Genomic DNA, 14,701 nt, shown 5'->3' with positions numbered 1-14,701 from the left:
TCTAGCTTGTTCATATTGTTTTTATACCTAATCTTTAAACTTCGCTACCCTTTTCATTTTATCGCCACCCCCTCCAAATGAAATTACAAATTTACCCATAATTTTTAAAAAATTACAACTTTGTCACTCCCTACAAATTTCTTATTTATAATAATAATAATAATAATAATAATAATAATAATAATAATAATAATAATAATATCAATAACAACAATAATAATAATAATTAACTTTTTTATATTATTCAAAAAGAATATAAATAAAATTAATAATAATAACAGTTATAATAATAATAATAACAACAATAATAAAATTAAAAATAATAATAATTATTCAAAAAGAAAAAAAAAATTGAATCGCTCAGAACCGGGCGATTGGACCCCGGTTCAATCGCCAAAAAAGTGGCGATTGAATCGGGGTCCAATCGCTCGGTTCTGGGCGATTCAATTTTTTTTTCTTTTTGGAAAATTTATAATAATAATAATAATAATAATAATAATAATAATAATAATAATAATAATAATAATAATAAACCCGAATTGCCAAAACCGGATATTTCAATCGTGCCCTTCTTCAATCTTCATCATCATCAATTCATCATTTATCAGAGATTCAAAGCCGTCCTTCATCGAATCATCAGTTCATCACTATCTTCGTCCTTCATCACCATCTTCATACTTCAGTAATCAGTCTTCGTCTTCTTCATAGTGTCAGTCGACTTCTTCATCTTTAATTATTTTGGGCCAGTATTTTTTTCAAATCTCAATGTAGTTTCACCATTTTTGATGTCTCTCTATCTTACAAAATGTATAGAAAATGAAAAAATCAGATATTTTTCATGATACTCGAAACTACTATACATCATTTCCAACATTGAGAAGTGTGAACATATATATTTTGTGAGTAGTACTTTCGGTCTAATTTTGCATAGGTTACAGTCTGATTTTCGCATAGATAAATGCACCCCTAATTATTATTATTATTATTATTATTATTATTATTATTATTATTATTATTATTATTATTATTATTATTATTATTATTATTATCATTAATATAAATTTTCCAAAAAGAAAAAAAAATTGAATCGCCCAGTTCTGGGTGATTCCAGTTTTTATTTTATTTTTTTTTTCTTTTTGAATAATTATTATTATTTTTAATTTTATTATTGTTGTTATTATTATTATTATTACTGTTATTATTATTAATTTTATTTATATTCTTTTTGAAGAATATAAAAAAGTTAATTATTATTATTATTATTATTGTTGTTATTGATATTATTATTATTATTATTATTATAAATAAGAAATTTGTAGAGAGTGACAAAGTTGTAATTTTTTAAAAATCAAGGGCAAATTCGTAATTTCATTTGGAGGGGAGTGGCGATAAAATGAAAAGGGTGGCGATATTTAATAACTCCCTTTTTATATTCTATGTATTGCCAAGTTAGTAGTGTGGCTATGTTACATTGATTAGGTGTATGATTAATACTAGTTATATGAAGGCAAATCAATGTAAATAATTCAATCAAATACAATACTCCCACTTATATATCAATCACCCTCAATTTGTTGTTTATTCTTAATTAATCTATAGCTTAAAATATAGTTAATTAGGAATTTGTTTGATTCGCCTTAACGTAAATTTTTTACAGTTTGTCTTGTATGAGACCGTCTCTGTAACAGACTCAAAATTCTTAATTTTAATTTTCCGATTAATTTATTCTGAATTTTCAATTCAAATCTCTAATCCTTTGATTATCTATTTCAAACCATCTTTAATTACTAAATCTTTTCCGATTTGTAATTTCTTTCAAATATTAAACTTTAAAATAGTATTTTGTTTAAAATCTTTTTATAAGCACTAAAATATTATTTTATTATTTTATAGTACAAAAAATAAAAATTTTATTATTATATTCACGGTTTTGTAAAACGTTACTTTTTAACTTTCTTCCTTAAACTAACATTACTACTTATTATTTTAACCTTATAATTTTGATGTAATTATTTTTTTACATAAAAATGAGTCATATTTTTATTATTAACATTAAGTATAGTTTAAGCAAAATTTTAAATGAACTACATATTTTCATGATTAAATTTACCCATTATTTTAAAGTATATTCACTTGTACATACTAGAACAAAATTTTGATGAACCAAAATCCTTTTTAAGGTAACCCATGATGTTCATCACTTACACAAGCTATCACCATTTTCTTACACAAACTAACCTTCTTCTACACCTCCAAACTCTTACACATTCACTTACACACTCCAACTCTTATACATTCACTTACATACTCTAAATCACTTACACAAGTTAACCTTCTTCTATACTCCTAACACTCTTTTTCATACAATCTAATGAACTACAAAATTGCCCAAACCCATTATAAATACCCCCTTAGCCATGAGATCACTTACACTACCATCATCAAATCTTTCTAACATTCTTTCTTATACTTTCACTTCATTAAAATCTTACTACATTAATAACTTTATTAATTGAAGAATTTAAAGAACATGGAGCTTAGAACACTCTTTATTTAGCTTAAATCATCATCATTATTTTGGGAGTTGGGATTAATTATCTTTGGAGCATTATTATCTATCTTAGAGGATCTTATTTCTTATTATTTTCCTAATTAGTACTTAGTACTAATCCTTGGTGTTAGTATGGTATAACTTCTTACCCTACTCTTTTTGTGGAATTTTACATTATATTTACTTTATAATATGCAAAGTATGAAATATGTTGATATATTTTAGTGGAATTTAGTTTAATGAAATTATGATCAAGATTATATTAAGTATGTGTATGCTAAAAGTATTTTTAGTATGTTAATTTAATAATCTTTGAACAATTTAGGAAGTTGAGTGCAAAATTATATTCTAGTGATATTAAGCATGATTTATGTTATAAACTAGTGCTAGTATATTTATGAGTTATGTCATGTGTTACATTAGAAATGTTATTATATTTAAGAATTTATTTTATGTTAAAATTTTGTATTAATATGTTTATGTTAGCCTTCAAACTAGTTTATAAGGTATTAAGTTATTTTATGAACGTATTTTTACTAAGTATGATTATATTAAGAATATTGTTATTATACTTTATTCTGAGATTTAAGTTTATCCTTAAAGTTATAGTAAATTTCTAAGTTATTGTGTAAAGTTTTTATTTTTTTTAGTGGTTATGTTAATTATTTAAATCTTGAATTTACTATAATAAATTAAATGAAGTTGTTTTGTTAGTGAAAAAGGCTCTAAAATACTCATAGACTATTCGACCATTATGATATTAAAAAGAAAAAGAGTTTGATTTATTTTTTTATATTATTATAAGATATTTTATGATAATATTAAAATAAAATCTTAAAAGTTATTTTTGAGAAAGCTTTATAAGTTATTAAATATTGAAGTGATTTTCTTGAATATATTATATTTCATAAATTAAAAAAAATAACTTTTGTGACATTTGATTACTATTTAGTACAAAATAATATTTTATTTGCTAACTATTTGACCAAAATTTATATAAAAAGATGTAAAAGTATTTTTTAAACTTGTTCTTAAACTATGTGTGAAATATTGATTTTTGTGAAATTATAAGTTTTATTTGTTTTATTACTAGAATGTTGATTTTTGCGAATCTAATAAGTTTACTTGTTTTTCGAAACTTGAAATAATTATTTTTTGGTAAACTTGTTGAATTTTGAAAACTTATCCAAAGGTTGCAGTTTAACTTGAATTTTAATTAGAATTTTTGATTTTGTGAGGAGAATAAAGTTTTATTTATTTTAAAGTTGGAAAATTTGATTTTGGGAACTTATTTCAAGAGAATAGTAGCTACTTGTGGAAAATACTAATTTGGAGACTATTAATAAAATATTAAGTTATTAGTGTTAATTTAATGACCTATTAAAATAAAATTATAAATAAAATTTAATGTGTGAAAATTAAGTAATGAACATATAAAGACGTAAAGGTAAATTAAACGTTATGATTAAGAATTATATTAAATAAATGAAGTTACCACTTAGGTTGGTCAAATTCAAATTCAAAGTCAACTTGGAGTAATAAAAATGTGATGTACTTGTGTGAAATGTATTGATTGAATGACCCTGATAGTAAGGTAATGTCGAACCATGGACTGGCATGTAAAATCCCGGCGTCCGTGTTGGCCGGCACGTAAAATGCGGTGTAAGACAGGGGGTTCGCTACCTATCCTGTAGAGCTCGAGCATAAATATTGTATTGGAGGGGTGACGACTCCCACCACAGTTTCCAGACCCTTACATATATCAGGTGTCATATTGATGTGCTTGTTGATCAGTGATAAACTTGATTAGTGTTGATGCTATGATGCATGGTACGGTTATGAGTATTAACCAAATGAACTTACTCAAGTGTTAAGATTACCGAATTGTATAAGTGGCAGTAACGTACTTCTGTCAGAATCGAGAATGGTATCTTAATGACTTAAAAGTATGTAACAGAAAACGAACATGGTAAAAAGTATACGATGGTGTCAATTAAGTATAAGTTCGTACTTAAATTATTATTTTGTAAATGTAGCGTATAGTTTCCGTATTTTGAGTTGGATAGGAAGTTATGCTCGGCGTTAAGCGCTGACCGATTCAATCGGCTGTCATCCGTATCATGGATGGCAGCATTTTGCAGGATTTAGTTCAGCTTCCGATCCAGGCCGCAACAATTACTATTTATCGAGAACTTAGCTGCTTTTTGTATCTTTATTGATGACTTGATGATGATGTATTTTTTTTTGAGCAAACAATATTTCTTATCAGAGGTAATAATATTTTACTTTTGTTTTAAACAGTTTTAGTTTTATGATTTAAAGTTTTTAACAATTCGGCATTTTGAGACTTCCGCAATATTTTTTTGTATTAAACATTATTATTAAATGCTAATTATGTATCGAGATTGGCGCACTTGTTACACGACTATACTTAATGTTAATGTGTAATACCCCAGATTTAGCTTGAAAAAGGATTGATAGACTACTCATATCAACAAGGTGCATCTTCTTTTCTAGTGAGCCCATTTGCTAAGAACTCCACAGTTAAGCGTGCTTGGTGGGGAGTAATCTTAGGATGGGTGACCTCCTAGGAAGTCAGGTGCGCACAAGTGAGGCCAAAGTGCGTTGGAAAGACTTGTGTTGGTTTGTGGGGCCAGTCTACAGTCTCCATGAGTAGTCACCAGCGGTCCGAGGGGCCGGGGTGTTACAAATGGTATCAGAGCAACCCTGCGACCGTGGCTGATAGTGTTCAGTGCACCTAGCGGGGGAAAAGATCCTGAAGTTACGGTCCAACGAGGACGTTGTATTCTTAAGTGGGGGTGAGTATAATACCTCAGATTTAGCTTGAAAAAGGATTGATAGACTACTCATATCAACAAGGTGCATCTTCTTTTCTAGTGAGCCCATTTGCTAAGAACTCCACAGTTAAGCGTGCTTGGTGGGGAGTAATCTTAGGATGGGTGACCTCCTAGGAAGTTTTTCCGGGTGCGCACAAGTGAGGCCAAAGTGCGCTGGAAAGAATTGTGTTGGTTTGTGGGGCCAGTCTACAGTCTCCATGAGTAGTCACCAGCGATCCGAGAGGCCGGGGTGTTACAGTCTCACCTTGAGAAATGGCTCATATAATCACTACATTTCCTAATTAATCACTTTAAAATTACAAATGATTTGTTTAAGGTTATAAGTGATCACTTTAAGACTGCAAAAGTGAGTAACTTAAGGCTATAATTGGTTAAGATGTCAAGTTATCACTCTAAGGTGGAAAGTGATGAATTTATGACTGAATGTGTACATTGAACCAAGCCAATAGAGATTGTCTCATCGTGAGACCGTCGTATTTGAGAATTATTGATTTTATTAGCATTAACTTTTACTAAACTTATGCATAATTAGAGATATTTAAGACTGATTTGTGCATTGAGAACAGTGCATAACTAAATTGGACACTTATTCTGAATAGAAGGGAAAAATAAAATATTAAATAATAAAGGAGTTAGTAATTTAGTACTCCCTCCGTTTTCATATGTTATTCTCAATTAGAATTTACGAATTTTAGTGTCAAACTTTGACTTTCATTTCTCATTGATCTATATGAAAAAATATATTTATATAGGATTTACTTTCTAAATATCAACTTTTAGAAATTTTAAAAACTTACAATTATAATTATTTAACTTTTAAGTTTGCATTGAAATCTATGTAAAAATTAAATAGGAAGAACATATGAAAATAGAGGGAATACTAATGAAATGTGTATTTTAGAAGTTGATATATTTAAAACTTGGGGTTCTGTTTCCCATTTAGTATCAATTGAGTTCTATTGGATCACATAATAGACATTAAGTTGGATGGATCAATGTACATTGATCAATCATGAGTTTATTGGGTTAGACTTTCTTCTAGTATGAGTATGTTAAGAGTTACATATAGATTAAGTACTATTTATGCAAATAAATCATTGAAGTGTCCGTAGGAGTGAAAGTAATTTCTTATAAGAAGACACTGGGCAACCAATAACTTAGAATTGCTCATTATATGCATGCCCTTTAGTCACCTGACACGGCGGCACACCCAGTCGCGCCCTTTCATATCCTTTCTCCTTTTTGATGTGTGTGGTCGATCGTTAAAATAATTATATAACAAGCACACCAGGGCCTGAAGTTTCTAATTTTATCCCTCAAAACACCCAAGACCTTTGGTAGGAGTGTTCTATGCAAACAAACAAATAAACACTTAACAACTAGCAATGAAGAACAATAAGAAAGAAAGCAATAAACAAAGACACAAGATTTACGAGGCTCACCTCAATGTGGGCTACGTCCTCGGTGGTGGTTAGCTTGATTGTATTATTTGAAGAATCAATGGAGTTCTCAAGAACTCTTACAATGGAGTAATACACTTGGAGAAGAAGAAAAGAGAAAGACAGGGTTTGTGTTTGGCTAGAGTTTAGAATCATGTATGGAGTGAGTGTAGGGACTCCTATTTATACTAGAAGTCATTTACAAATGATTGGGAGAAGGCCCATAATAAAACATTCCCGTATAAACTTATCGTGCAAGAAACAAAGTGTGCTGCTGGGCCTCGCTCGACTGGTCGAGCGAAATGGGATCCTGGTCGAGCGGATCAATTCTTGGTGAGCAGAGGATCAGAACAACTACTGACTTGGTCGAGCTTGTTCACTCGATCGAGCAGAAGTGTATACCAGTCGAGCAGCCCTTAAACACCTCTCTACATCATCATACACATACCCACACACATCCATACACCATCACATCATCATACTCCATTGGTGCACTCAAAGTCACACCAAACTCCAACAATAATCGATACCCTATCCGGGTTTGGTGAGTCGGATTCAAGAAGCGTTCGTAGAAATTGTTCTACCATACAAGCCATCCACTTCAAGGTCACTATGCAACCAAATAGAGGAAGTCTACTTTGTCTCTTTACAAGTTGATTTAGCAAAACTAAGTGTACTTTCAAAAGTTGTAATAAACTGTTGTATACAAGCAATACCTCTAAATTTCTTTACTACTTCCTTTGTTCACTTCACTGTATTCACAATTTTTAACAATATAAATAGCTACGGTATAAATACAATGTAAGCTCAAAAGTTTGTATCCAGTTGATAAGCATGCCTGTGACAGAAACAACTTATCCTTTGTATTGCTTCTTCAAGAGAGGCAGGCTCAACTGCAAACGTGATTCGAAGCCAATCTTTCATTCCCACTACAACGCCTGCAAGATAGACCTAGTTTTAGTCTTTAGTTTATCATTCCAATTGGGTCCGCTACATCACATGATAATCGGGTATGTTAGAGTACATAACATATATTGGGGCCTTAACCATCAGCTTAAACTTTTGGTTGAGTTGGTCCTTAACATGGTATCAGAGCCTACGTAATAAGAGGTCATGGGTTCCAATCTCAACCACCCCTCATTTAAAGTGGAATATTCAGCAGCAGGTATGAGGAGGGCCTCTGTTGCATCCACTCTTCTAGCCCAAAAGGCTTTCGTGTGTGGAGGCGTGTTAGAGACATAATAGGGTGTAAATGGTATCAGAGTTAACGTGACAAGAAATCACGGGTTTGTATCTCAACCACCCCTCATTTACTAAGTTAGTTGTCATAGATCTAGCGCTCACCCTTCTTCTTTATCCGGGTTTGGGGCAGGCGATGAGCGACGAGCACTCACTAGAGGAAAACTTCAAAATTTACCGATAATTCAAATAGGAAAATTTTGACATTTGTTTACCGGGAAGAATGATAACAAATTCCTCTTTAGCCAACTTAAAGCAGAAGTCGATATCATCGGTAATGTCATTAAATAATGAAAGATTCAATTTTACCTGCATTTGTAATTGCAAGAGAGTTAGTAATCGATACCGAGATTAGAGATGAGCAAGTACACATGAAATGACTGAATTCATACCATTACTGCCATGGAGCCATCTGGTTTTTGAGGACAACTGAGGCAGGGTATTTTATTTATACCCTCGAAACACAGTTCTGATGTTTGGTTTAGAAGATTAATGTTTTTCTTGAAGAAAATATCATCTGTTTCCTCCAGGATTTGTGGAACTGCCGCCTAAAGTTAGGACATTAGTTATTCCATGTTAAGTAAACAATGATCTCGAGTTAAATAGTACTTTCTCGATCTCCTGAATTTGCTACATTTAATTACTCTTTATTGGAAATGAACATATAGGAATACTAGTATAGGATGGATAGTCATCCGAGTATGTATACTGAACCAACTCGCCTTAGAGTCATGCCTAGATTCACCCGATCACAAATTATCCCCTAAACCCTTGACTTTCCGTCTTACTTATGGGGTGTTTGGCAATTGACTGTTGGCTGTTGGCGGTTGACTTTTTTAGTTGGCTCGTTTGACCAGCTAGAAATGTTGACTATTTTTGTTGGCTTTTAAACTAGCTGAAAAAACCAGCTGTTTCTGGAAATGTTTGGTAAATTTGAATATTGACTGTTGAATGTTTATTATAGAAAAAGTGAGCCAACAAGCCAAAAAGCTAACCAAAAAAGTTAGTTGGAACAACTTTTTCATTTTGGCTTAAAAGTTAACTTTTCAGCTGCTTTAAAAGCCATTTACCAAACATTTTTTTTGGTTGTTTGACCAATCAAAAAGTCAAAAGCCAAAAGCCAACCAAAAAGCTAGGCCAAAAGCCATGTACCAAACACCCCAAATTCACTCATCTTGATGTATAACCTCTCCCTTCGAATCATCCACGTATTTCAAATATGTTGTCTTATTCGCCTCAAAACGGAGTACTAAAAATGTAATAAAAGACAAATGTAGCACTCTTTGACGGACGGAGAAATACTATGATAGGAGGATATATATCAACATGAGCAGCGGTTAAAGTTAAGAAAAGAAGACCTGAATAAATGTTGGTGGTCCTCCATATATGTCAAAGTATTTTTTCAGTCGCTGCATGACCTGAGAATCATACAACAGGGATCGTTATTTTCTAACTATGTACTAATTCAGCATTAAAAGCAGATAAAGTTAGTACATTGATCCAACCTTAGGCTGCTTGAACATGCAAGTGGGATCTGTTACAGCGAGCCAACCGAGTCGCCAACCAGGGACTAACCATCTCTTTGACAATGATCCAAGAGTCAAAACAGGAGCAATTGATCCAAATGTTCCCATTGCTATAAATGGGTTTTTCCCAAAAGCAAGATGCCCATAAACTTCATCAGCAATTACTAAAATTCCTAGCTTCTTTGCTACCTCTGCAATCTGAATTCGAAACCAAATTTAGCGAAATTGATCGAATTTGTAAACTACACTTTTTATCAATGTTATAGACGATCACTCAAGTTGATTTGCTTTGATTCGTATAGTCAATTGTTAACCAAAAGGTTTAGCTGATAGTTGAAATCCCAAAATATGTTATAAACTCTACCACTTCCTCTCACACGAGAGCCATTTAGGCTGAAAATGTGAATGCAACACATAGTCTCCTTATACTCGTGGCCCTTTTATCATGTTTGTTTCTGATACCATATCAATAAACTAACTCAGCCAAAAACTTAAGCTGACGGTTGAGGCCACAATACTCTATCACGACCACATATGTTGGAATATTATAGAGAAAAGTGAGACTAACCCGTTGCAAGTGTTGGTATGAGTATACATTTCCACAAGGATTTCCAGGGTTGATAATAACAATTGCAACTGTATTCTCATCAGCAAGAGATTCAACAGCATCAAGGTCTACTTCCCAGACCCTGGTAGGCAGAAGGTTGAAGTGCCTAACTTCAAGTTGTCTAAAGGAAGCACAAAGTTCGTAGATTGGGAAGCCTGGTCTAGGCACCAATATGTTAGCACCTGGACGAGCCAGTATCGACAGTGCTATATCTATGGCATTTGTGCATCCGGATGTAACGAATACATCGTTCATGGTTAACTTGTATGACAGATCACGAGATAGGTAATCAGCTATCGCCCTATTCATTAGAAAGAAATAAATCAGATTAGTAGTACACAGTGGAGCTAAATAATCAAATTAACTAGCCATGTTTAGTTCCTTCCTAATATTAGGCCAAGTCTTTCTGATATTAACTGAATAAATGATTTTTAGTCACTGCGAATGTAGGAGAAGCACATCCAATGATATCCGTGGGTGAGTCTAGGATACTACTATTGACTATAAAGTGGACGGAACAATCACTTTTCTATGTATACTGAACCAACTCGACTATCATTGTTCTCTTTTATATACTCTCCGCCATTTGTTATTCCCCTAATATCACATTTTTACACATAATAAGTTTTAGTCACTCTATATTTAATATTTTTTAATACTTATAGTCCCCACATATTTTCTCCTAACTATATTTTCACATTTCTATTCTGCTTATGATCTTCAAATATTTCCCACTAATTTTAGTTTTATATTTTTTAATGTTTATGGTCTCATATTTTTTTCACTAACTTTATTTTTTATATTTTTAATGTTTATGGTTACCACTTTTTTCCATTATCTTTATCATTCAATATAATAATACTTTCACGATCTAAAAGATTCAATTTTTTTTAATTTCCGTTAACATTCCTTATGGGTACATTGTACATCAAATAGGAACGAAGAAAGTATTACACAGTTCAACAATACAAATACTCCGTCCATCCTTCTAATTTAGCATTATTTCTATTTTTAAAATTAACTTATCACTTTCTTTTAATCTCATCCATACATTTCAACTCTTATAAATTTTATCCACACAATTTATTTTTTCTCTTTTCATTAATTATTTATATCCACCTTTTCTTAAAAACTAAAAATGTGTCACTTTTTCACATTCAACTATTGTTGGGTCTAGATTCACTCATCTATCATAGAATTATATTCATGTTATAGTTAGATTTGAATTATTAATGGATAAATGATGGTATCATTTACTAGTAATTGGGAAGCAAACAGAGCAACATGTAAATGCAAATTTAAGGTATTTTCAATACCCACGTAACCTTAACTTGCACCACTAAAACTTTGAATTTTTAATATAATAATAGTTTCTAATAGGATAATCTTTACAAGGATTAATGGTTTGCATTGTATTCATTGTTTATTATGATTCAAAGTTTTATAATTATATTCATTGTTTAATTTACTTCTATTTCTATGATATATGGGAGAAATACTTCTTTTCGTGCAATTTTAATTATTTTATTAATTATTTAGTAAAAAAAAATCTCATATTAAATATTATTGGAAAATGAAAGGGAGAATGCTGGAATATATCCTTTTATACAACAAGTGGCCACAAAAATTGAGGGAAAAATTAAAAAATTGGTGACCAGGATTCAGATAGGATTATCCCAGGTTGAGTTTTATTGATAAGAAAAAAGCTAAAAGTTCTTTAGAAACTTCTAGATAGTGTTTCCTAATATACTTCCTCCCCATCATTTTAGTTGTCTCATTTCCTTATTTGGCAAAGTTATTTTAGTTTTCACATTTCTATTTTTGTCAATCTTTTTTTACTTAAATATTTTTAGTTCACACACGTAATTAAGAATATACCCCTATATACCTTACTTACCCAACTACCCTTCACTACTTACCCTTTTTTATGGACCCCACACCATCCTTAATAACCGTACCCAAGTAAATAGGACAACTAAAATGATGTGGAGGGAGTATAAATTAACAGAACTTCAAATAATAAAGATCTAAAGCGACATAATTAGATTCCTATTTATACTAATTTAATTATTTGTAGGCTATTTTTTTCTTTTCGTTTTGATAGAACATATCCTCTATTTTGGTCTTATTTTAGTGGTAGTAAGTATTGTATTTTTCATTTCATTCGAGATTTAAATTTCATTCTTATTGACTCCTCTTTAGATTACTAAATAATTTAATTGTAAGCACCTCATTAAAGAAATTAAAATAAAATATATAATAATATCTATAAAATTTATATATGACAAATTAATGAATGCTTATAATTGATAATTATAATTTCAAACTTTTTTCAAATGATAAAAAAGTTTGAAATTGAAGATTTAATAATAATAATTGTAAAAATAACTTACTTCTATCAATGAAAAAAAAAATCGTATTTTTAAAACATTTGTTGTAGTAATACTTCTAGAAATTACATAGCTCAATTAGCATTATAATTATTCTATAATTTAGCTCATAAACAAACTATCAAAATCTAGTCAAGTCTTAATAAGTTAATCCCATTTACAATGCTTTTATTTTTTATTTTTTATTTTTTATTTTTTATTTTTTATTTTTTTTTATTTTTAAATTTCATAGTAAGGCGAATCTCTTACACGCCAGAGGCTGAGGAAAATGAGAATCGAATCACTATGCCTATTTACAAGGGTAATAAAAAAACTTTGAATAACTACACTAACTACTATTGTTTATTTAGATCATCGGGTCAATTTCAGGTCGGTTCAAAATCATCAAGTCCTATCTCCACATTAACTTTTGATATGTTTTTAAATTTATTTTGAGTTAAATTACAAATTCAGATAAATATCGAATTGTCGGGTCTAATTGAACACCTCTGATACCAAGCTAAGATTTTCTTAATCTACATATATAATGCATTAATAAAAAAAAATGAAAAATGTAGATAGTGAATAAATAAAAGAACTTACATTCTGGTGGTAGGAAGACCTTGAGTGGGAGCATAACCATTAAAGTTCGCTGAAGATAATGTACGAAGAACAGCATCTTGAGCTAAATGAGAGGTTGTAAAGCAAGAATATGCAGTTGGATCTCCCATTCCTAACGATATTACTTCTTTCTTTATCTCATTATTATCATCAATCTGAGACATTATCAACCCAATCATTCCTTTGATTGTTATCATATTATTATTATTATTATTATTATTATTACATGATAGTATTGCTGATTCCTTCATATCTTGGCCGTAATTCTTTTGTTGTGAATGTGTTAGAACCATCTGTTTTTTTTCTGTTCTTCTTAAAGTGGAAATTGCTGCAATTTTACTAATAAAATGGTTGCTAAATTGGGAGTTTATAGAGGAAAAGATAGTGAAAGATGAGAAAGAAAGGATAACAACCGGAGATTTCAAGGATGAGAGATCCACATGTTATTTTTTGTCTGATATTACATGCATCTTAGTACGCCTCAAATTTTGACCCATCTCGAAATCTCTCCCAACCCGATCCAATTCAAACCCGACTAATTTAATTCATTTTCCTATAATTTGATGAATTTATTTTTTAATTATATCCTTCATTTTTTCCATCGATTTTATAATTAAAGTTGCACAAATTTTCAAATGAGACGGTCTTACGATGAGACTATTTTTATTTGGCTGATTTAATCATATATTTTATAGTATTAGTAATTACTTATAATCTAAAAGTGACTAATTATAATTATAAAATAATTTCTTTTATAGTCTTAGTAATCACTTATAATCTTAAATTGATCACTTATGATTAAAGCAATAAATTAGAAAAATAGGTTGATTGTCTGAACTCGTCTCTTGATAAGACGACTGAGACGAGTAGTTAAATAAGTTGATATTCAGCTAGAAAATTTTGTTTTAGCCCAATAAATTAGGATTAACTAATTTTAAAATTTTAACCAAATAATTACTTCACTGTCCTTATAAATTAGTATTAACGAGAAATGCTTTTAAAATAAAAGTGATTATTTCATAATAAATGAATAGAGAAATTGAATTGTATAGATGAATTTAAAAGAGAATTAAATATATGAATATAATTAAAAGAAAGTGATGGATCATTTTCTAAAATACAAATATTACAAATTTATTAGGACAAATTAAAATATCAAATTATGTTAAATGAATGTTAAATGAGAAAGAAAATATGTTATTAATAGATATATTATCGTGCTATACACGATTTATGAATTATTTAAATAAAAATTTACTAATCTTATATACTTTATGTAATTACGTTATTATATGACTCCTAAATTATATTGAAACTATAAACTGATTTGTTTTAAAAACCGTAAAGGTATTACTATTAGATTAGAGATACATATTACTAATATATATAAAACATAATCATAAAATTATGCACTAAACAATACATATTATAAGCAATTACATAAAAATAATAGAAAATTTCAAGACATAAAAAATAATAAAAAAGATAATT

The 14,701-nt window shown here is 30.1% G+C and overlaps 1 protein-coding gene across 2 annotated transcripts; it reads right to left on the bottom strand.

The window, feature by feature from the left end:
* Positions 1-6,837: 6,837 nt before the first annotated feature.
* Positions 6,838-13,677, bottom strand: LOC130809475 (probable aminotransferase TAT2). 2 transcript variants are annotated; one of them, XM_057675267.1, is made up of 7 exons: positions 13,193-13,677; positions 10,182-10,521; positions 9,593-9,811; positions 9,446-9,505; positions 8,480-8,635; positions 8,303-8,396; positions 6,838-7,786 (listed from the first exon to the last, which is right to left on the bottom strand). In XM_057675267.1, the coding sequence occupies exons 1-7, from the start codon at positions 13,501-13,503 to the stop codon at positions 7,656-7,658; spliced, it is 1,311 nt and encodes a 436-aa protein (XP_057531250.1). In that variant the 5' UTR covers positions 13,504-13,677; the 3' UTR covers positions 6,838-7,655. The 2 variants fall into 2 exon arrangements, 1 of the variants encoding a protein (XP_057531250.1); XR_009040820.1 differs by having other exon boundaries at positions 7,655-7,786; positions 8,193-8,396; positions 13,193-13,653.
* Between the last annotated feature and the right edge of the window lie 1,024 nt (positions 13,678-14,701).

This window comes from Amaranthus tricolor, chromosome 3 (assembly GCF_026212465.1).
Source record: "Amaranthus tricolor cultivar Red isolate AtriRed21 chromosome 3, ASM2621246v1, whole genome shotgun sequence".
Taxonomy (NCBI): Eukaryota; Viridiplantae; Streptophyta; class Magnoliopsida; order Caryophyllales; family Amaranthaceae; genus Amaranthus; species Amaranthus tricolor.
This window is presented reverse-complemented; position numbering and strand designations above follow the sequence as displayed.

Bases quoted from the DNA above. Each gene is read 5' to 3' on its own strand.
- LOC130809475 (XM_057675267.1), bottom strand. From the start codon at position 13,503: ATGGTTCTAACACATTCACAACAAAAGAATTACGGCCAAGATATGAAG. The intron at 9,506-9,592 runs GTTGGATCAATG...TATGATTCTCAG, and splicing joins GCATGTTCAAGCAGCCTAAG to GTCATGCAGCGACTGAAAAA. The intron at 8,636-9,445 runs GTCTTCTTTTCT...TCCTAACTTTAG, and splicing joins GACCACCAACATTTATTCAG to GCGGCAGTTCCACAAATCCT.